General features: G+C 36.9%; 1 protein-coding gene across 4 annotated transcripts in view; it reads left to right on the top strand.

Moving 5' to 3' along the window:
• The window catches only part of Grm7 (glutamate metabotropic receptor 7), an 866,857-nt gene that overhangs the window by 545,068 nt on the left and 297,021 nt on the right, over positions 1–24,768 (top strand). For all 4 annotated transcript variants that reach the window (XM_048438534.3, XM_048438532.3, XM_048438533.3 and 1 more), the window contains exon 6: positions 22,870–23,070. In XM_048438534.3, the coding sequence (XP_048294491.1) occupies positions 22,870–23,070 (201 nt within the window). The remainder of the gene's footprint in view (positions 1–22,869; positions 23,071–24,768) is intronic.

Here is a 24,768-nt window from a genome sequence, read left to right as displayed (position 1 = left end):
CATATGCCCTAGTAAATTCCAGAATCTACCTGTAATATTGACAAATAAGGTCAATCATAACACCTTTCTTTAAACTATCCCTGATAGTAAGATAGTCCTTTGACTGATAGCAAATACTGTTACTATTGTGTTTATTCTTCAAGCTTATAGATATAAACATACAAGATATGCCTGGTGCCATTAGTAATTTGTGATTTTTTTTCTTCCCTACGCTTTTCTTTTCTAAGCCTGACTGAGCTCTTATGCTGCTTTGGTAGCATTTACAAAACACTCTTTAAAATATCTTGACATTTAGATACACCTCAATCTTGGAAGTAGAAAGTGGTATGGAAAGTTATGCTGATTGATAGTCTAGGTTAAAAAAATAATGATAACAGGTTAGAGGCAAGTCCTTAAAGCTGTGATAACAAACCAAATTTAATCAAGGATATGGACAGGAAGAAGAGGCATTGGTGGGCTTTAGTATATGGAAGAAGGGAATGAAAGCTGCCAAATGCTAAGTTTTGAGACAGTAAAGAGAATGAATGTGTCAGAAAGAAGCAGCCATATGAGGAGACCATAGAATTATCAGTTTTACACAGCAGACTGACAGCCTGGAGACAGTGGGTATTTCTTCAGGAGGACTGTGAAAACAAAACAAACAAACAAAAAATTCCACCTTCTTAATCCTTTCCTGTGATTGTGCTCTGATGACACATTGACTCTTCTAAAATTATGAAAGTGAACAAGCTTAAAATAATATTTCTTTTCTTTTGTACTGTGTAGCCTCTCAAGCTATAAGAAGTTATGTTTTTATATTAGTTCTGCGCGAAGCAACATAGAATCTGTCATCTAGTGCGCTTTAGTAATGACCAGTGAGACCCATAGTATATGAAGAAAGCAGACCGCTCTCCTAATGCTGTACCAACAGCTTCCAGGTCACGTAAACATGAAAGGGCTTTGAAAGGAAAAATAATTATCAAAAAAAATTTAAGAAATAGAGAATAATCTTTGTCACTGAAGAATTTGTGGGAATTCTGGGATAAAGACATTCTTAAAGCTAATATCCAGAGAAAATATCTAACTACCTGTCCCATAAATTACTCATATCCATTTGACATATTTATATGGCAAGCAATATTTTTTCATTGATCCATATCTTTACAATATTCCAAAGCTCTTGTATACTCACTCATAATTTTCTAACTTCAAAATCTAATTATCTTTTCCTGACCATCACTTGAAATTATTTCCCTTGCTACAAGTCGAACATTGGTAGCAAGTGATATTGAACATCAACTGACATCCTGGAATAGAATATATGCTAAATAGCCCAAGTTTTCACAGATGACAGAGTTCCCATATGATAAGAATCAATGCCATTTGTTATGTTTCATACTAGAGATACTTCATTCCATGGAGACTGTATTAGAAGCAAATACTAGTAAATAGAATCTACTAGGCAGCTTGACAAGGATCACATGTCTTAATCAGCAGAAAAAAACATATGGATTGTGTTTACTAGTTGTACATGTGGTTCCTGTTTCTAAGCCCACCAACTGAACTTGTTTCCCCTTGAATATGTTAGCTCTGCTAACATAGAGATCTGATTCAAGTCTGATCATGCTGAGGATGATGGTTCTTTGGGAATGCTAAGAAGAGAAGGAAAATGAAAAGATGTACCAGGAAGCAAACAATGGCAATCTCCAGTTGGAGAAATGGTTGTTCCCACACAGTTAATAGTTTTAGAATCAATGAGCTAGGGTCTGACATCAAGGCCTACCTATGAGTTTACCCATGAAAGCGTGGACAATATTGTTTAACTTTTCAAAGTCATTCTTCACGCATGAAATGAGGTAGGAAGGAAAGCTTCTGAAGCTGTGGTGGGGATTAAATCACATAGTTGACGTGTTAAATCTGAAGTGACGTCAGCACATGGTCCTAATTCAGTATGGCTAACAATTACTCACCATTCTGGCTGAATGCAATTACCTGTGAAGAATTCACAGTTATCCTATTTATATGAGTTCTGAAGAAGAGAAGGTCTAAGGGAAAATAAGATAACAAATCTGAACAAATATAAAGATATAGACAGCAACATTTCATGGGGTGCACATTACATGGTGCAGTAGTGATGTGTGAAAGTATTTGTAGACAGGCATGAGGCCATGCTAAGCTCTGAGGAATAGAAGACTCAATGACAAAAGAAGTCCAGGACCATAGTACAGTGCGTATACAGACATTGTCTGACACTGAACTAGTCAGACTCCTTTTCCTGATCTCCCCCTCCCCCTTAACTGAGAAGTGGTATATTTTCAAGGTCTCCCTCAAATGTACCCTTCCCATTCGGTACAAGGTTCAGGAATCTGAATGTGTTTGCCTATGGCAACCATAAAAGCATATCCATCTGTTTTGTCTTGGGGCTCATACAGAACATTTGTCTCCCTAACATTACTGCTCTGACAGGTGCCATTTGTGCACACTGATTCATCAGCATTACCTTCTCACCAAAGGAAGCAACTCAGCATTTAGGAATCCATCACCCTGTGAAAGGCCAATTTGACTGTCTGAGATTTGTTTTCCTTTTGATATAACAAAGGATAAATAAGTGGAAAGAACCTTCCCTCCGCACCCTATAGCGACTCTTTGTCTTTGTTGCTTGTGTTTTCTAGTCACACAATAAAAAATTGAGTTTGACTAACTCTTTAATGTTTCAAGATAACTTTTTTAAGTCGTTTGACAAAACACAATAGAAACACATTTTTCTCCTTCCTGATTTCTTCAGTAGACACTTGGTACAGATAAACTATGAGTTACTCTTTAAGCTCCTGCATTTTAGGATTGTATGTTAATGTGACTCTTTGGTATATTTTAATCACTTGACTTATCTCTAAGCAACAGTTTGGTTGAAATTCTTTTTGTTTCTGTTACTTGAATCTTCTACCTAGCTACCTTCTACTTCTGTGAAAACTGGAAGCATGTCAGATTGGTTTGATTTTTGTATTTTTTTTTTACTTATCTAATGGCAAATATTAAGAAGCAAATATCTTTTGACCCTCACATAAATATTAAGACATAATTTTCCACTTGGTGTAGCATCTTACAGCAATTGCTTGGATGACTGCCTGTGTGGTTTTGACAGACGAGGTGGCAGTTGTCTTAGCATTCCATTACTCTCTAAATCGAAATGTGATGAACGTCGCATGAGAAATCCTTAACAGTCTTAGAAAAATCACTAAATCCTTGTGAAAACATGGAATACTGAGTAAGCATTATGTGTGTACCTAAAAGATGAGTATATCTCTAGACTGGATTCCCCCAAATAATAATTTAGTTCTGCATTAAATCATATTACACGCTATGGTAATTCTTTGTGTTGGATGGGATGCACGTATACATGTGTTGCATGCTTGTAGACACAAAACAGCAATGGCGAATACCTTCCTCAAAGAATCTCCTCCTAGTTTTTTGAGACAGGGTCACTCAGTGAATCTTGCATGCTCTGATTGACTTCACTGTCTGTAGTGAACTCGGAGGATTTATTTGTCTCTATCATCCAAGTGTTTAGGTGGCAGACCTCCATGTGACCACATTTATTTTTTTTTTCACATAAATGTTGGAGATCTGAATTCAGGTCTTCAAGCTTGTAGCAGTCACTGTCTACTGAGCTATCTTCCCAGCCTGTTTCCTGTGCTACTTCATACCTTTAATTTTCATTCATTTATATATTAAGATATATTTTCTTATATTATTTTATGACAACAAAGTTTTTAAAAGTTTAAGAAAAAAATGATGTCAGTTAAAGGGAACTTATCTAAATCTCTGTCTCTCTAAAGAACTCAAGATTCAAAGACTGAGGAGGAATTCTGCTCCTCAGAGAGGCTGAATAGCAAGTAACTCACTTCTTCTCCTTCTCTCCCAAAGTTTTGAAGCTTTTCATCCCTCCTTAAAAACCTTTTCCACCTGGCTCCTCTCTACCACTTCCTGTCAGCTAGTTGTTGATTCAACTTCCTGAATGAAGGTGAATTTTACTTAATCAAACACATCTTTGCATCATTAAACAAAGGTTCCAGAGCATAAACAAAAGTAACACACCTCAAAATAATAATCTACAATAATCAATTATCCTCTTCCTGTAGTAGCATATTACCATCTGTGCCCATCGTCAGGCATTCCATGGATGAATCAGAGAGAAGAGGAGCTGGCATAAATGCAGTCATTCATGAGTCCTTACCAATTATCACCGAGCATCAGCAATGAGTCTCTCTACCAATATGATTATGGGTGCAAGAAATACAACTTTGGATTCTTTTCTATACATTGCTTTTGTTTCTCATATCTTAATTTTGGTGCTCCATAGGAAAAAATAACCTTTTTCTGCATTCCCTTTTTCCTCTGGAGAATGGAGTCATCTCGTGACTTCTTTCTATCTAGAAACCAGACTCTCGATCTTGCTTCTCTCTTGCTAAGCTTGGTAATGGAGTCATGATAGCTGAATTCCTGGTGTGAGTACTCGGTTCTGGATTCCACTTTACCAGGCTCCTTCAAAACCTTCACATGTCTATTTAGGAGAAGTGAAGAGTGCAGAAAATTTTCAAGGGAATATGCCAACTCTCATGTTCATGCATCTCCTCAGCATTTCTCACTGTCCAGTAACAAGAATCTTTGTAGAGGCTGGGAAAGGAGACTATCGAGACTCAAGTTGGGTATACATAAATCTTTCATATGTAATTTACTTCCAGAAACCTTAATAGATTCAACTTTGAAGATTAGATCCTAAACTGTATCACCCTGGCTTTAAAAATGTCAATGTCTTTTGCGTATATATTTTTGCATCTCTTCTTCTCTTGTGCTCTGTTACATCTACACTTCCCAAAAGAGTTGAGCTGCGAATCCAGAATAGAAAACTAAAAAAAAAATGGAAAAAAGATAAAAAAAATCTCATGCACAAATATCGCTTGGTATTGTATTAAAATAGGAGAATGTGAGACCAACAAAAGTAGAACTGAGGTAGGAAAGTAAAAGCAGTGCCAGGCCGTTATCTTCCTTAAACAACAGTACCACTTCTCTGAACTTAGAGCATCACTTCCCCTGATGCTCAGGGTGGAGCTAGCTGTCTTTAGTCATATGCAAGTAGATAGTTATAAATGGATTTTTGCAGAGCAAATAAACTCTGCCTTCTTCAACAAGCAGCAAACAGCCTGAAAGGGGGTCATTGTAGAGTGTCATTTTGATTCATGTTGCTGTCTCCAAATTCCTTTGGCCACATTGTACTTCAAAGCGTCCAGAGGTACTGTATTTAATTCTGTGTGGAATCCAGCAGTGAAAGGACTCTTTGCTAAAACTATAGGAGCAAAGGACCATCTAGGCAAAACTGCTTTTGTTGGTGCTAGGAAACATAATTACTTGAGATGAATTATGTTTTTTCCCATAAACTCTAGCATGCAATGTCTTTAAATGTAGAAATTACAGCTTCTTCCATATTTGGAAAATCTGTCAGGTAAGGGTGTTAATAAAAAGGAATTCTTGATCTAGGGGATTAATGTCCATGAATCTCCTAGCAACAGTCTGTAAACAAAGTGCCTCTTATGAGCAGCCTAAAAGTTATAAATTGGATACTTTGAGTCATTTTTGTAGTCATAAGAAAGGGCTATTGAATGACTTACCAAGTGTCATTAAGCTAGTTGGAATGGAATATAGCCTTTCTCAGGAAAAGCTTCTGGTAATAGAGGTTGTCATCTACCCCCTTCCTATCCTCAGGGAGAAATATTGACACTAAAAACATTTTAGGATTTTACAGTTTATGCAACATCATATGCATTTTATAGAGAATAAAGCTGTGCTCACACAATAAATATAAATATTAACCAATATGAAAACCCAGATAAAAACTTTTTAGAGCTACTTTTAACATTGCCAGCCTCTTTGCAGGAGCAGGCAATTCATGGAGGCGATCAGATACTCAGAGGGTTTTGGATCTCCTGGTCCTCAAAGGTTGCTTATAGAAGTTTTGGTGAGGTATTGCTTACCGGGTCATGGCCATCTCAGTTGTGTTTCTCCTTACTTATCTGACCTTAGGGAGGAAGGAAACTTCTGAAGCTAGTCAATTTCAGAAACTTCCTGAGAGTTGTATTAATTATTTGTGTCCTAAGAAATCTTCTGCCAGTCTTTCTTCCTCTTGGATGCAAATCTCAATTCAGAGAAATTGCTAAATAACACTAAACTCTGAGCTTAAAGAAACCAGGCACTTACATCTCCTGACTGTCCCTAGTTTCAGTCATATCTTCAATCCCAAGTAACTATACGGTTTAAAGAAGCAGTTATTAAATTATTGTAAGAGATCTTGTTTTCCAAGCTGTAAAGTAAATCTGCCTGACATGGAAGAGTTCAGTGCAATGGGTAAGATAGGAAGAGGAAAACAGAAAAAAATGAAGTGGCATTGTTACTTTGCACATCTTCCTGTAACTCCAGGTTCTGAAAGGAGTTCGGTGCTCAAGACTTACTCACAGTGTCTGCCCAATACTCAGTGACTGACTAACAAGCAAATGTGACCAAAGGGGAATAAATGGCTGTCTCTGAAACACAGATATCACCTCTCTGATAGAGATAGATTGCAAATGCCATCAGTTCCAACAGTGTGCTCCACTACGACCTGCCCTTGACACCGCCCTGAAGATGGTTTGCTCCTCAATGTTGTCTAATTTCGATACCACTCTGTGTGTTTTTTCTACTTAGACACTGAACAAACCTGGCTCTCTTATGGTATGCTGAGGTTTTGATCCTGGCTTGTCATTCCTAGGTAGATGCATGCCCCAAATCCTGCAAAAAACTTACAGTGTTAGCAAGGACTGAAGTTCTGGGAATCCCACATTAGCCTAATGGAAGTTATAATGAAAATATATATACTTTTTAAAAAATTGGCAGCATGAATACTCCAAGCTGGTTTCTGAATTTGCTAAATAATCCAGGTTGGTCTCAAACTGGCAATCACCTTCCTTTTCAAGAAACGCCATTACAGGTATGGGCCACCAATTCAATTCAATATACCTTTTAATAGTTTTTCATGTAACCTTACATATCACAAACTGTCTACCTGTTGTCCTTATATATCGTAAGCACTTTACCTATTGTTAGCTTATCAGATCTTTGGATGAAGTCCTATGCTTTGATTTTTCACAACTTGCAGACTTTCCACTTTGCTACTGGTTTGTGAGTTTTTATAAAACACATTGAAAAATAACTTAAAACCTCATCCCTCTTCTGTCCGGAAGACAGATTTCTTGTGCTCACTTTTAGAAGCCAACATTACGTAAAGAATGAGGATTCTGAAGCCCAGACATCTCACAACAGGTTTGGTTCCTGCCTGATACCAGTCATGAAACATGAAGAAGGTGATTTTGCATCTCCATGACTATCTGCTCATTAGTAACACATTCTGAAAATGCTAATTGTCTAACCAGGTTTCACTTTGATTTGTACTTTGAGGAGAAACTCTGAGTGAGTTAAATTGTGTAAAGTGCTAAATGTAACGCCAAAGAGAGAGGAGGCTTTGATAAGTGTTAGGAAAATGTGCATTATCCATTTGTATCATTACCAATTCAAGGAGGATAAATAGCTTTTGGACAATTGAAATATATCACCACGTTTGCTTTCAGAAGCACTGCACTAATCTGTTTGGCTGCTGGCAAAGCAACTGAAATGTTACCTCTGTTTTGATTTGTGTTGCTTGGAAAACTTGCAAGACGGAATTTTTTTTTTGCCTTATGCTTGGGTACTGATTTATCTTTTATGAGCTGCACTTTAGAGTTTTTACATTGTTTTAATATCCCTCGAGTCACTTGATCATCCCTAAAACTCAGTAGAGCTGGCAGGGCTGGCAATATTTACAGTCTACTAAAGAGAGAAAAGTAAAGTTCTTGTTGTTTAACTAAGTGTCTTTCCCCCAAAGTTGTCTGCATCTGGCAAAGCCAGGCCTTGAACCAAAATGTTGCGTTCCTCGTGGAAATAGCAATTCAAGGAACTGGCATCTTCCTGGCTTGAAAGGGTTCTTATATTTTTAAAACAAGGCATAAATAGTGCCCAACTTTTGCCTATAGTCAATCAAGCCCTTAGGGGGATAAAATTCAAACATCTTCTAAGTTGCTTCCTTTTACTCATTTCAAGCTCTTGAAATAGGTTGTATAGTTTAACTATCTCCTTAAAAGATTTATTATGCAGTAAAAATTTGGGTAGAATCTATGACTTGGAAGTAGTTTGCTGTCATAAATATTATTTAATGATTAAAGGCAAGGTAGTTACAAATAAGCAATGTAATTTCTGAGGATCATTAAGACGGTAACCTGTCACGTCATGGATGATAGTACTTCTGGTAAAATACATGCTGAGAAGTTTTACCTGGGAGATGAATCATAGGCAAAACTATTATAACCAATATAGTTGTTAAGTGTACTTGGGAAAAATGTCTAATATCATCATTCACCAAAAATATAAGTTAAGAAGTGTGAAATTTTACTGCATGTGGATAAAATTAAGAGGATCAATACTTCTAAATGCTGGAGAGGAAAAATAAAAACAACACTCCTGTTCATGGGTATTAGAAAAAATAAAGGCAGATGCATGATTGAATGTGTGCATCAATGAAGGAGAGATGAAAGCATAAGTTCATAGGCATCACCCACTAACAAGATCTTGTGGGGTATCTCAGAAATGAGACGTCTCAGAATGTTTTCTGTTAGGAAGACCACCACAGTGTAAGACATGGACATTTCTGCTTCTCCTTGTCTTGCAGGCAAAGACATTAAATATCTTTGTAAACAAAGAAAGTTGATGGGGGTGAATTTATTAATGACTGAGTTTACACACAGTTAACAAACTATACATATATATATACATATATACATATAACAAACTATACATATAGTGTATAGTTTATACACTATATTGATATGTTCCTTAAGTAAAACAACAGAAAAATATTCAGAACCCCTGAAATTAGAATGACTCATTTATACATACGTTAGGGCTAAGTGGGAAGTACTTTAAGTTTTGAATTATAATGGCATACCTAAGTTGTCAGAAGTGTCATTGTGCATGTGTGTTTGTCTCTGTGTGTATGTGTCTATTTGTTTCTTTGTGTGTGTGTGTGTGTGTGTGTGTGTGTGAGAGAGAGAGAGAGAGAGAGAGAGAGAGAGTATGTGTGTGTATGTGTGTGCTGCAGAATCTTGACTTTAAGAAGAGCTAGGTAAAATATTTATCATTTGTAGTTAACAAACAAAGTAGAGATAACTAGAACTTCTGGTCCTGAGCAAAGTAGATTAACTAAAAATATCTCACATGGCATGGGTAGAGACACTACTATATTTTCTCTCTTCATCTGAAATCATAGTCACCTGAGCTGAGCTTGCCATCTCAGCCATCCATTTATCCAGAAGACTGAAAGCTTTCTTTTCTGTTAATTTGCTTGTGATGCTTATTTATCTCCTCCCCAGTTCCTTAAAGCATTCATTCATTCTCTCCTATTTCATTGAGCACACATGGACGGCCTATTTATTAGATTATGAGTCCTGTCCCTGGTTCTGACCCTGAGATGACACTCAAGACTCAGTCTTATCTCAGGGTACTTTGGTAGGATGTATATATACTTTTCCTTTTTCTTGGTGATGATAGTCATTAGAACTATTCACAGACTTAAAGTGGAACTGAATCATGGCTTTTGATTGTATTTGTTTTAAAGTAAGCACTCATCAAAGAGATAGTAAACATGTGCTTTCTAACTTTGAATTTGCCTATGCCTTCTTTATGTATCTGGAGGGTAAAATATGTCTATGTGATGAAAACACTCTATAAAGCACTTACCTCACTTAGAGGAAGTGAGTTTAGACTATAATAGTCCAATGTTCTTGCCCACATACAGAGAATCAACTGTATATGTATCCTCAGTAAGATACCTGGAAAGTAAAACCACTCATTACTGTTTCTAAACTCCATTGTAGAGGTAGAAACCATGCATTTCAAGAAGACTGTTGTTAGATTGCTGGGAGGCAATAGAAACCACAGTGTAGTTGTATCTCTGCTCCTTGTCTAGTTGGATGGCATACACATCCAAGTGTCCTTTAAATTTAAATACCTTCATCGGCTCTACCACCTGCTCACCCAGTCACTCTTTGCTCCCTTGTTGTAGGAATCTTCTTGCTTGATCCCAGCTGTTAAGTCCCAAAATAACCACACAGAAACTATATTAATTAAATCCCTACTTGGCCCATTAGCTCTAGTTTCTCATTGGATAACTCTTACATCTTAATTTAACCCATTTCTAGTAATCCGTGTATCACCAAGAGGCTGTAGCTTACCGGGTAAAGTTCCAGCATCTGTCCCAGCAGGGCTATGTGGCTTCTCCCTAGCTCTGCCTCCTTTCTCCCAGCATTTTGTTTAGTTTTCCCCACCTAGCTCTACTCTGCCCTAACAACAGACCAAGGAACTTTCTTTATTCATCAGTGGTATTCACAGCATACAGAGGGGAATCTCACATCACTCCCTGGTCCTGTTCTCATTTTCGTCTCTCTTCTGCAGCTTTTCTTCACCCTTTTACATCTCATTTTCTCCCTTCTCCTACTATTCTTTTTCCCGTCACAATCATTTTTATTCCAATTTACATGAAATCTTTCTAAAAACCACAAATATAATCCTGGATTGAATCACAGCACATGTAATTGGCTAATTTCAAAAGCTGTCCTTATGTTCAAATATATTAGTCACTCTTGTATTACCAGACTGCAGTGAGTAAAAAGCAAGATTATACACATGGTTTTGATTTTAAATTACTTAGTTGTTTATCTTTAAGATGAATATTCCCTTAATGATGCATAGTACTTGAGACAGGAGAGACGGTTCAACATTTAAGAGCCCTTACCCCCAAAATCGTGAGAACTAGAGTTCAGATCCCATCACTGATGTAAGGAACCATTGTTTTCCTAGTAAATGCCTGTAACACCATATGCAAGAGAAGACAGAGGCATGAGAACTTTTGTAGCTTCTGAACCCTGAGCTCATGAAGAAACACTGCTTCAGCAGAAGTACAGAGAGAGTAATAGGGGACTATTCACTCTGTACATTTCTTTACACAGACTATTACACAGATGCACACAGCCATACACAAAGAACCAAAACTGTGCCTTTCTTTGTTCCACCCTCACTTACTTTTCTTTCTTTTCTTTCTTCCTTTCCCCTTATCATTCCGCCTCTTCTTTTCTTTCTATTTCTTCTTCTTTCTTTTCTGTCCCTTTACTTTTCTGTCCTTTCCTCTCCACTACAATCAACCCCTCGTACCTTCCTTGCTTTCTCCTTCTTGTTCAGATTGTTTTCCTAGCTGTATTAGCTGTATGTTGCATTTACTATTATATAGTACAAGAAAACTGATCAAATAATCAAACAGTATTCTAATTTTGTGTGTGATGATTAGAAGGCAGAGTAATCCTATTTGGGAGAAAATTTTTTCTAGATTTACAAAAAACAAAACAAAGTAGCATTTTTCTTTCTAATCTGAAAAAAGTAGTTGAAGTTATAGTTTCACATTCATATATATTTACATATTATATAATATATTCACATATATATTTACAACACTATTTCCTGAATTAAAAGGCATGCTCCATGATTCTTCCAACAGGGTCTCACTACATAACACAGGCTGATCTTAAACTCAAAGTCCCCCTGCATTCACCACACTAGTGTTGAGATTATAAACACTCACTATTGTGCCACACCCCTCAGAACACATTTTTACTCCATTTTGAATTCAGTATTTCATAAGGAATTCTAGATATGTGTTTTTTAAAAAAGACTCAAAGCACATAAACAAGAAAACTGGGTTTAATAAGGCAGAAGCATCATCTCCATGAAGACTTGAAACTCAATCTTAACTTCAACAAATCACAAGAAATATACACACATGCACATGCTTGGGTTGAATAACAAAGTGTAAAGTGTAGTTTATGTTAGTTTTAGTAGCAAACTTTATACTTATATTTTCTAATCTCTTGCTCTTACCTCCAACAGATTGCTTTTGGTCCTGAAACCCTTTGTTTACCCTCTTAGAAGACTTTGACTTCTTAGGGGCCTATGAACCTTGTTGTTGAAGCAGATGTCATTTTTTAGTCCCGCCCCATATACTTATGTGCACTGTAGCTAAGCCCTGCCCATCAACCATGTTATGCTTGTGTTTAATCAGTGTATGTATCTTAAGTTGGACATTGCTGAAAATTTAAAAACAAATTTCAAATTGAAACAAGTGTAAGGAAATAAAATGAAGCAGTCTTCAAGGGGGCATTCTGGGTTGGCTCAAGGCAGAAAGTGAGATGGTTTGACTTCCCAGCTTCTCTTGCTTGCTGGAGTTCTCTGCTCATCAGAAGCAGCCTGGTTGCTGCTATGGCTGTAGAACATTGCAATGATCTCTTTTCAGCTGACATCAAATTGTATTCACAAGATGAGTTCACCGGACTTCTCTCCTCTTTTTCTGTTTTTCTTTTTCTACTAGAAAATTTTGAGTTATTCTTGGTGTTAAATTCTATACCTACAAGAAGATCGGGGATGACAAAGTGGTGGTTCCCAAAACCATTCATTTCTTCCTACAGGAAACTCTATGAACTATGAACCATTCAAAAAAATCAGAGAATGCAAATGAAAATCATAGCTAGGGACTGTTAATAGTTCAAACAGAAGAGTATTTGCCAAGCATTCAGGAAGTCCTAGGTTTGAGCATCCCACAAACCAGGTATGGTATATAATTGTAACCCAAACATGAAACAGATGAAGGCAAAAGAGTCAGAAACACTAGGTCATCCTTAACCATAGAGACTCTTCAAGGATATACTGTGCTAAAGACTAAGTCTCAAAACCACACTTATATATCATGGCTATCATGAAATGTGGAGATGAATTATGACTTAGAACTGAATTAGAACATGAAAGAGAATGGGGAGAAGCCCTTAGGTTATTCTCTTTTCTATGTATTAAAGAACCATTCTTTCACTGTACAAGAAGCAAAATAACAGTAAGGCAGGTAATGGCCATCAACAGAGAAAATGACGATTCTTTCCTTAGTGTCCTCTGAGGGTCAAATGCCAAGCCTTGAATAGCTCTTTCCACGTAGTCTAGCACATGGAAAGTCAGCAACAAACTCACATTGCTTGTGGTGCAGTAACCCACTGTGACCCCATCAGTATTTCCTCATTCACTCTTCCGATTCATCTCTCACTCACCCTCACCTACAAAGAGAGATACGCCAATGCAGTCTACCTTTGGGACTCAGTTCTGACCTCCTCACACTCCTTGTTTTATATGTGTATAATAGAAAGACTTTGAATTGATTTTTATCCTGCAGTTCTCTATGTGTGGTCATCATAAATGTTTTCACTGAAGTAAATGTTTGTAAAATTAAATCTTTTTGTCATTCATATTCCTCTTCAAAAGAGAAATGTGATCTCTTCAGGAAAGGAAGTATAAGTCAGCAACTACTTATTTATTTTTAAATTGTGCAAAGGATTGCAGCAAGCTCCTTATGAGCCCTACAGGATTACACAGGATTTTCTACTCTCTGCAACATCTCCAACTCTTCAACATCCACATTCCTGCCTTATGTCCCTACCTTACCCTTAGCTAGAATCTAGCACTTTTGTTAGGCCAAGAATATAGAGTAACTCTGCTTTTAAATGCCCTGCAAAATTTTTCCTTAATTAGAGTTATTTATTGTTTTCTGTAGATTCAAGCATTAGTATTTAGAATAATTATGTACCAGTGCCATAGAAGACTTGAATCTCAAAATATATGTAATCAGTTATGGTCAATATTCCTATATGTACATAACGCAAGGTTTAAAAGTGTTTCCAGGACTGGGAAGTTGACAAAGTGGATAAAGGACTTACTATGAAATCAAGAGAAACTGAGATTGTATCTGCAGAACCCCCATAAAGCTAGACCTATATCTCATATCTGTGATCAACACTCTTAATGTCAGATGGAAAGGAATGTTGGGAGAAGTCCTGAAAGATTTGGTGGCAGAGATCTTAGCAATACAACAATGATCATGAAACCACATGTTTCATGTTTAAAATATCGTAGGCAAGAACCAACATTCAAAATTGTTCACTGATGCACACATGTATGTTGTTTGCTATATCCAGAGGAAGAGAGAGAGAGAGAGAGAGAGAGAGAGAGAGAGAGAGAGAGCTTTTAAATGTGCTGCCCAGACAAAACAAAACAAAACAAAAAACCTTGGTTTCAGAGAGTTCTTTGCAGAGCAAATAACTTCAACTAACATTTGAAACTAAAATAAAACTCACAGTTGTTTATTCCCTTAAAAACATATAGTGAGCTATCAAATTTGTCAGTCATTGGTGAACACTGAGACTTTCTGAGACCTTTTGCTTAAAGGAGAAGACCAATGTCTCTGTTTGGTTCCCAGGGCTAGCTTCATCTCTTTCTGTTATGTTCTCATCTAAACAGCATTCCGTATACTAATGATAGCAGTTCCATTTTCCCCTATCTATTTGTCTATTAATTTGAATATGCATCATCATGAAGGCCTGTCGTCTGAGAGAGGAATGCATTCCAGAGGACAAGCTAAGCAAGCCCTTCAAAGTCAAGGGTTCTACAGTAGAGTAATCATTAAACATTCTGATGGTGAAAAGCATGTGTCAATTATTCCCGGGAAAAGCAGCTAATTCTTATTCAACAGCAGGAAGTTAGCAGTGTGCATTTGATCAAAGTATAATATATGAATCTCTCGAAGAATTAATAAAATATTATTTTTAAAAATGAGTGTGCACTTGAAAGCTAAATACTGGACTCTGGATAGAAGAAACAAGCAGAATATCGGGAGAGGAAGAAGGTTAGCTTCTTTGTATATTGACACCCAGAATAAAATACTTCTAAATTCTCACTTTTTCTCAAACTAAGAGACTTCTTTGCAAAGATGATGGTGAGAGTGAAGAAAAGAACATAAAAGATAGTGTATAAGAACATCTCATTTAAGCAGTAAGATTAAAAGAATGAAGTGTTAACGGAGAATTAATTGGAAAGGCGTTTTATAATTCTGTTGCAAGCTATGCTGTTGAAGATGTTTAGCACTGACTTGCAGCATGAGTTTTATGTGCTTAATGCTAGTCCTTTGGATTGTTGTAAATTGGTATGTGGATAAAAGCAGCAACTGAAGAAACCTAGAAATACTGGATATCAAGCTTTATTAGGTGGTTAAACCATTAGTACACTACATGGAATAAAATGTAGTCTTGGCTAATTCATAGCTCTGATGTACCTTTGTATACTTGCCCTGTATTCTGTTGCCATGGATATAATGCATTATTTTCTCAGGATTGCAAAATGACGATGGTAATTTCTATGATAGTGGGAGTCAGAGCCCCTGTGATACAACTGACTAATCTCTTCATCAAAGCAAATCAATACTTCTTGAATTTTGTAAGCAAACTCTTTCATCTCATTGGTTACACTTACTGCCCATTCCTCTTTCTATCTTGCTCCCTAGGAAAATATTATGTCACTTTTGGTGGGGGAATGGGAGAGAATACATGGACAAACTTATGCTTTCCCTTCCTATCACAGACCAGGCAGACAAGGAAAAAAAAAACAATAGCAAAAAACATTATCACCCAAATAAGGCTTAATGGGCTTATTTACAGGAGACTGGGTGAATGGTTATTTAAAAGTGCTTTAATGAGGGGCTGGAGAAATGGTTCAGAGATTAAGAGCAGTGTCTGCTCTTCCAGAGGTCCTGAGTTCAAGATTCATCAACCACATGGTGGCTCACAACCATCTATGAGATCTGGTGCCCTCTTCTGACTTGCAGATGTACAAGAAGACAGAACACTGTATACATAATAAATAAAATCTTTTTAAAAAAAGTGCTTTAATGATCCAGTTGCATCCTTAGAGTTCCCTGCATCCCACTTCATGATTCTTAAACTGCCCAGCTGGTCAGCTGGTTGGAGAGTTCCTATTTACAACCTTGGGACTTCTTTACATTTTGTGAGCTTCCCTAAACTTGTGAGCTTTTTTTTTTCTTTTACTTTTGTGATTTTTATTTCCTTTCTGAGTTTTCAGTAGCCTCTCGTCATCTGACGAGAGATGGAAATCACTACCTAACAGAAAGAAGGTCATGGGTTTTGACAAATTTGAATCATCCCTGAATGTTTCGAGAAAATTCAACATTCCTTAACTCCTAGTGCTTGCCATCAAGATTGGAGCATAATCAGATACCATGTTATAAAAGAGCCAAGTGTTAAAGTAAATACTTCATGAACAGCCAAGACTTCAAAATTAACAAATATTTGTAATTGCCCGTTGTGGTTTCAATCTGAAATCCCGCCCCCATAGGCTTACACTTCAAATTTGTAGTGTCCAATTTATGATGCTATTTCAGTATCATCCTGGAAACTTTGCAAGATGGGGACTAGCTAGAGAATGTAGGTTACCATTTACAGGTTCTTGGGAGTGCATTGTCCCTGGTTACATCCTGTCACACTCTTCTACTTCATGCTGATGTGACTAGCAGCTATCTACCCCAGGCATCATGGGCCGTGATGTATTGTTCAAGAACATGGGCCATATAGACCGAAGCCTTTGAAGCTGCCAGTCAGCACGCTTCTTTTCTCCCTTAAATAGTCTTTCTCAAGCTACTTTGTCACAGTGATAAAATCAATTCCTACAGTAGGGAAATAATACCTAACTGATATTTGTGGTTGTTGGTAAATAAACTCACCACATCTCGCTCCCTATAACAAGGCTACATTTTTCAAGTTCTGTTAGTCTGACAAATTTCATTCTGAAGTCTTCCCTGAGCCTCTAATACGTTAATGTATCTGGTGACTCTCCCAGAAAGGCATAAAGTCTGAAGTGTTTCTCCAGCAATAAAATATTTCATTACCAAAAACAGTTCTAGTCTTTCCGAAAGTGTTCTTTCTGGGATAAATGCCCACATTAAAGCACGCTAGAACCTGTTCCCCTGTATTATTGGGCCGAAGTCATTTCATAGTGTGAGTTTATAGCAGTCATAATACCTCCAATATTGCCTTTTTGAGTACTATAAAAACAGGAAAAATTTGCAAAAGATCATGTTAGAAAATTAATATTAAAAATGAAAGGCTTATAAAATAAGTTAGATGGGACTGTTAGCACAGTCAACATGGCCTGGCAGCATTCAAATGATGCTAAGATATAATTGCTGGACGCGCTCAAAAGTTCTTTTTACTTTGATTTCTGTTTAAAATTTTTGTAATAAAAAGTTGGAATCCAGTGAAATAGGTAAAATATTAATTTCATGTTCATAGATAAAAGTCAATGAGATGCTACATGGGAAATGAAAGCAGTATATGAAGCAGCAAAACCAACGGCCTTCCCTGAAACAGAACATAAGAACACTTAACAATTATTGCAGCAGAGCTAGAGTGGTAGCCCAGTGGTGAAAAGCACTGGCTGTTCTTCCAAAAGATCTGAGTTCAATTCCCAGCACCCACAAGGAAGCTCAGAAAAGTCTCACTTTTAGTAAAATTTTGGTCCAAGGTAAACTTATTTTAAAACAACAAAAATTGATGAAATTTAGTCACTGGTTGCTTGAGATGTGCTATTTTTTCCTGAAATTAGGTCTTTGATAATAACGTTTATTTCAGAAATTAAGAATTAAAAAAAGAAATATCAGGTTCAGGGGCACAAACCTGATATGCCAGTGTTTGGAGACAGAATTTGTAAGATTGCTCTAAGTTCAAGGCCAGCCTATTCATAGCAAATTTCTACCAGTCAAAGGGCAGAGATTTTCTTAGTTTGCTTTTGAATATGTTATCAAGCCTTAATAACTTGAACTTCACTGTTAGTATGTGAAAAAGATTTGTTAAATAAACAGACTTTAAATTGGACGTAAATACAGTTACATGTGGAATTAGGGTGTATATTCAAAAGACACTAAAACCGGAGAAAAAGTTGTGATGTGTTACAATATCCAGTGGTAATTTTAGGACAACCAGAGAAACAAAAAGATTTTAATTGATTCTTTACATTGTTTTCCAGAATGGCTCTTCGTATGAATCAATTGCTTACATCTGAAAGACCAACATTACACAGATAGCGCTCAGCATGGCAGCTCATAGCTGCCTTGCCAGCCTTTGGGAAGCAGAGGCAGAAGAATCACAGTTCCAGGCCTGCCTGGGTTGTGGAGTAGCACATTTCCTAAAACAAGCATAATTAATTTGAATTTATTTATTTGCTTGATTGAACAGGTACTATAAAGAAATGAGGATAAACTCTAATACTCTTGGAATGAGTATATCTTTTTTTTTAAGTCTATTATTTTTCAGTCTGAGGATGGTAGGACATGCCTTTAATTGCAATGCTCAGGAGGCAGAAAAGAAAACAACTATTTTTACATGTATGAGTACGTGCCTCCACATATGTTTGAGCATGCATGGGTGCCTGGAACCCATGGGGGTGAGAACAAAGTATCAGATCCTGTGGCCCTGGAGTTACAGATGTTTGTGAGCCTCCATGAAAAGTGATTCTGAGTAATGTACGAAAGGACCAACTGTTTCTAACCATCAAGGCATCTTTCCAGCCCAGAATGCCTGTGTAGGCATGATTTAGCAATCAAAAGTAATAAAGGAAGAAAATTAGAAAAAAATGAATAAATCTTTATCTGGAAAAAGATACTTCAGAGAAAAATGCAAAATAGGGGAAATGTTTGCAATTTATTCATCTGTATAATTAGTAAAGCTTTTAAAATAGAGGAGGAAATTAGGGGTTTTGTTTGTTTTTGTACAAATTGGCCAGATTGTGAACAACTGACATTCTTTCACATTAAAAGATGTTAGAATTTCCATATAAGGAAAATGTAAGTAATGGACTACGGAGATTACTCCATGGGTAAAGTGTTGCTATGCAAGCCTGAAGACCTGAGTTCAAATTTCCAGAATTCTTGTAAATATGTAAGCATGGCCACACACATAAGTGTAACCTGAGTTTGTAGGGCAGAGACCAAAGATTCTCCATGGCTTGTTGGATTCCAACATCACTTCAAGTGAGAGACCCTGTGTATAGGGAATAAGGCAGAAAGAGTAACACCCTCCTCTGGTCTCTATTTTACAACTATCCAGATGTAGGTTTATATGGCACAAAAAGACACAAAGAAAATAAAACTAAAAAGAGACAATTGGAAGCTCCCCTGTATCAGACAAAGTCACATTGAAATTTTGCAGTTGTCTTCTGCTGGCATAGTAGTGAGGAAGCAGAAAGTTTCCTGTCTTGTGACTGGTACAGCAAAATAGTGCAGTCCCCCAAGAGGGGAGTTTACTGGTACAGATCAACAATAGAGATGGATTTACTCTTGTTCAAGGTGTTGGTTTGAAAGAAAATAGTCACCAAAGGGACTGGCACTATTAGGAGGTATGGCCTTATTGGAGTAGGTGTGATCTTGTTGAAGGAAGTTTGTCACTGTGGAGGTAGGCTTTGAGGTCTCATAAATGCTCAAGATACACCCAGTGTCACTGTACACTTCCTGTTGCCTACAAGATTTAGGACCTCAATTACCTCTCCAGCAACATGTTTGCCTACACACAAGCAACCATGTTCCACCATTCTGATAACAGACTGAACCTCTGAAACTGTAAGCCACTGCCTCAATTAAATGCTTTCCTTCTAAGAGTTGTTGTGATCATGGTGTCTCTTCATAATAATAGACATCCTAACTAAGACATTCAATCTCATGTTTCAAAATCTATCCCGAAAAACAAAAGTTGATCAAAAATAGTGCATGCAAGCCCCCCACATACCATACTCTGCACTACACTATGTGTTGTAAATAATTTGCTAGACATGCTTATTATACAATGGCATAAATTAATAATCATTGCATTGCACTGTCATTAAGAATGAGGAATTTCCTTGAAAGGGAAATTAGAGATAAATGTCAAGATTAAATAAAACTCTTCCATTCACCTTGAAAATAGCACTGATTTTGTGATGATTTTTATCTTAAAGTAAAACAAAGCAAAAACCCTACTCTGCATAGTCTACAGCTCCACTGGCAAACAGTGAGCATGTTTCATCAACATGTGAATGAAGCCTCTAATGTACTAAACCGTCCACCACAGGAGCTATCAATGTGTATTCATCAAAGGAAAAATACAAATTTGGATGAATCTTATAAATTTGGGATTTCTTTCATGGAGATTATAATTTGCATTATAATATTAAATGTTCTCTCTAGGCATAATGGCTTATATCTTTAATCCCAGCATTTAGGAGATTGAGTTAGTAGGTTCCTATGAGTTCAAAACTACCTTGGCCTACATAGATAATTGGTAACACAGAACAGAATCTTTGGTTCGAAAATAGTACATATAGAGAAAACAAACACTCTGAGAAAGTCTCTCAGTAAAGAAACTAAAACTTAACACAGCATGTGTCATGAGTCCTGTGTGTGTTTTCAGAAAGAATGATAGAGGTTATGGAATTTATACTACTTCATTACGAAACAAATGTGCCCTAAGAGACAATGAGAAATGTTCATGTCAAGTAAAATGTAGTATGCAGATGCTTATTTTTCTTACAAGGACAAGAGTCCTGATATCATGTACTTAGTGAGTTTATAATTTATCTATTTGGAGACCAGTGAATTGTCTCAGTGCGTAAATGTATGTGCTTCACAGCCTAAAGACCTGAATTTGATTTCTACATCCTACCAAGGGAAGATAGAATCAATTCTTCCTAGTGTACTGAGCTCTTCACAAAAAGTATAAACACAGACACACACATACTCACACTCACACACACACACACACACACATATATATTTGAGAATACTCACATATATACAAGTGAATATAATTTTCAACAATTAAAAATTATCTGTTTGGTGATTTGTTCATCCTTCTCCTTTTTAAGAGAGGGTCTCATCTGCCCCAGGTTGGCCTTGATATCTTGAACTTCCTGCCTTCATGTCCCAAGTCCTGGGATTACAGGAACCTGCCAATCATATCTGGCTTGAATAATAATATAAACACAGGTCATTGAGTGCTGTTCTTTGTCATGGAGATATAAAGGATATAAATTGCCATGGAATCCTATGTTTAGAGCCTTAACAATACACTGTCCCTATGGAAATAATAGAAGATTGTAGTGTTTAATTGGATTGACAAGCAAAATACAGTAACTTTGTACTTACATCAAGGGAGAATTAAACTATTTTCCTATCAAAGGAAGTCAAAGAATGCAAGCAAAGCCAGATGGATTAACAATAATCACATGTGTGGAAGAGATGGAATAAACTTCCTGTGACTCAGTTTCTCCTAATAACGTCAGAAGCTACACATAAAGTCTCACCAACATGTTTACGTTAATATTAGCTCAACAAGGACAAAACCAACAGACATGCCAAAGTGAACAAGGAAAGCCCATGGGGCCTAAGTCCTACCCAAAGAACTGCAGGCAAGCGCTGAATGCTGAGGACAGGAGAAATAGTCATCTCCAAGGAGACGCACAGCTATTCGCTATCCAATACCTAAGGGTCAGCCCTGAAAATGTTTATAAGTAACATTATATGACTAAGTATATTGTATCTAGGAATATTTGGATACACATTTACATATATGCATGTAACAACAATTAATAAAAAGGAGGCCTTAGGTGAGTATATGGGAGAGCTTCGAAAGTGTCAAGAGATGGAGGAAATGACATAACTGTATTATATCTCCAAAATAAAATAAATTTTAAAAGGTGCTCTAAAATACCACACAAGACACACACACACACAACAAAGAAACAAACAGACCTGGAGAATCGGGAGAGAAAGATCAATATGGTAATAACAAACATCATCTATGGTAGATATACTGATCTGTCGCCATATCTTTCACACGCGGAGAATGAGGAGCTAGAATACACAACTCACAAGATGAGGATGGAACTTAAAGAAGCGGAACAAAGCTGAGAGATGCGCATGCGAACAGCATTCTTATCAGCCCTGACTGGGCAGTTGGTGGCAGACTGAAGAACGATCGTCTACTGTGGATGGAAAAGAGGGTAACATCATATTGTGTGCTTAGTGGAGGACTCGTGAGAGATTACGGGTTCTGAGTGTGTTGTCAGCTCTGCCATTTACAGAGACAAACATGAAGAATGGATCACTAAATAAAGACCTCTAGTCTCATATCTCAACAAATGAGTTAAACATGATGAATCCCAAATATTAATAGTATGTCCAAAATGTTGTGGATTGTCTGAGATAAAATTGGTAATATTGTGACATTCATCACTTTTCTATATGAGAAACAGTGGGGAGAGAGAGAAAAAAATTATAAAGATAATGAGATCAGAGTTTCTGCTTTGAGTACACAATTCTCCAGTAGTGAACATAGTGGATACAGGAGCATACCAGGAATCCAGGTATGGGAAGGATAATGAGCTCAGGCTTGAAGGTCGGTGTGCTCCCATCTGATATGTTCCCGTTGTCCCTTCCAAAGCAAACAAACTTTAAAGATTTATTATAGACCCCTCACTTCCCTCCAAACTAAGATCGAGGCTATGAAAGCCTTGGTGTGGTGGAAAAAATGTTTCTCCAGGTTCCATGCTGTCTCATGACAAAAGACACCATAGTGATCCTTTGAAGTCCTACTTCTGAGGTGTACCCCATAAATCAAAACAGTCAATGCAATAGACTCTAAAGGAAAATTCCACAAATTAGAAAATGTGGGACATCATGACCACAGGTGGCTATGTGGACTGCACTGTTAGACTTCTCAAAGTCTTATTATCTTCATGCGTGATCAAAAGCAGAAGGAAATGTGCACTCCCACTCAACACCCATCTGTCTGTGTTTCTTGTTTTAATGTGCAGGACAGGAGCGAATTGGAAAAGACTCCAATTATGAGCAGGAGGGAAAAGTTCAGTTTGTGATTGATGCTGTGTATGCCATGGCACATGCCCTTCATCACATGAATAAGGATCTGTGTGCTGATTACCGGGGAGTATGCCCAGAGATGGAGCAAGCAGGGGGAAAGAAGCTGTTGAAGTACATCCGCAATGTTAACTTCAATGGTGAGTCTCAAAATGTCTGTACTGATGGGAATGTTGAATCTATTTCATACATTATAGAAGTTACATAATGGCTTTGTCATTGACTCAAGTGAGATCAAAACCTTGCTAATTATATACTTTCAAGTGATTGAAAAAGTGTGGGAATGGATAACGAAGTGAAACAGAAAATAGAATCAGTGACTACATACTAGAGGACTATTCTTTTCTTGGAATCCAGGTCTTTCTCATGAAGCCATTTTTTTAGTGAGTGTAGGTGAGAGAGGGGGGGATGAAAGAAAGGGAAAAAGGCAGGAAATTCATTGTCCCAAGATTATAAGGGATGGTTTGAAGTTGGTATGCAAATTACACCTCAGGTTATGAGTTTACCCCTGAAACTTTAAAACCTCATGTGGTAAGCTAACTAAAACAGGCTAGTAAACATAAATGGGACAAAGTGAGAAAACAGTGCAGTAGACGTGACAGGCAATGATACTTTTCCTGTAGTCTGAGTCAACTAAAGCACAATGTGTGAGTGATAAAACATTTAATATATCTTGTAACAAATAATTCTACCTGTTTCATAAATTACCACTATAACAACAACAAACATATTAAGAAGCAAAAAAAAATGAGTACAATTAACTTGGGGAAACAACACATGACTATTAAAGGCTAGAGGCAAAGTCACCATATTTAGGCATTTCACATGTCTAGTGTCTTAATTAGGGTTTCTGCTGCAGTGATCAAGCACCATGACCAAAATCAACTTGGAGAGGAAAGGGTTTGTTTAGATTATATTTCACAGAGCAGTCAATAATAGAAGAAAGTGAGGGCAGTAACTCCAGGCAGGATCCTGGAAGTAGGAACTGAAGCAGAGACTACGTAAGAAATTGCTTATTTTCCTTGACTTTCCCAGTCTACTTTATTATAAAGCTCAGGAAGACCAGCCCCTGGGTAGCACTACCCCCAGTGTGCAGGATCATCCCTACCAATCATTAGTCAAGACAATGCCTTCTAGGATTGCCTAAAGGCAATATGATGGAAAAATTTTCTCGGTAAAAGTCCCTTTTTGTAGCTAACTCAACCTTGTAACAAGTTGATACAACAAGCAATAAAATAAACCAGAACAGCTAGTAAATATGATTTTGGGGGTATTTATAATTCTTTTATGATAGTGTCTTTTATGTGTAACATAACTAAGAAAATATTAAATGTCTTGTCTATAAAGAGAAATAAGTCAGTTAGTACATTAAATTAATAGAAATTATTTATGATTAAAACTGCAGATATCAACATGAATTCAAGTTTGTATGCAGATAGGTATCAAAATAGAAATGAATGAAGATATGTCTATATGCCTCATGCTACTTATATCTGTCTACCTAGAGGTCAAAGATGGCATCTCAGAATAAACATGAATATCTAGAACCAGGATCTTATTAAGAATATCATTTTCAGTCCAAAGGACCAGAATTCCTTGCAAAAATATATTATTTTTTGATTTGCTTTCCTCATTTTATGTAAGTAAATAAATGTGCAAAGAGGAGAAAATATCTGGCTCCTACCAAACGACAGGGATCAATCTGTAATTCACATCTCTTTCCAATCTGCTATGAAGAATTAAACCTTCCTTGTGCATAGTTAAGTTTTTGACTTTTTTATTAAATATAAATGCACTTCTCCGGAGACCTTTGTAAAAAATTCCATTTATCACCAGGA

The sequence above is a fragment of the Myodes glareolus genome, chromosome 3 (assembly GCF_982192425.1).
Source record: "Myodes glareolus chromosome 3, mMyoGla1.1, whole genome shotgun sequence".
NCBI lineage: Eukaryota > Metazoa > Chordata > Mammalia > Rodentia > Cricetidae > Myodes > Myodes glareolus.
The sequence above is the reverse complement of the archived record's forward strand: the minus strand, read 5'-3'. Positions and strand labels throughout refer to the sequence as shown.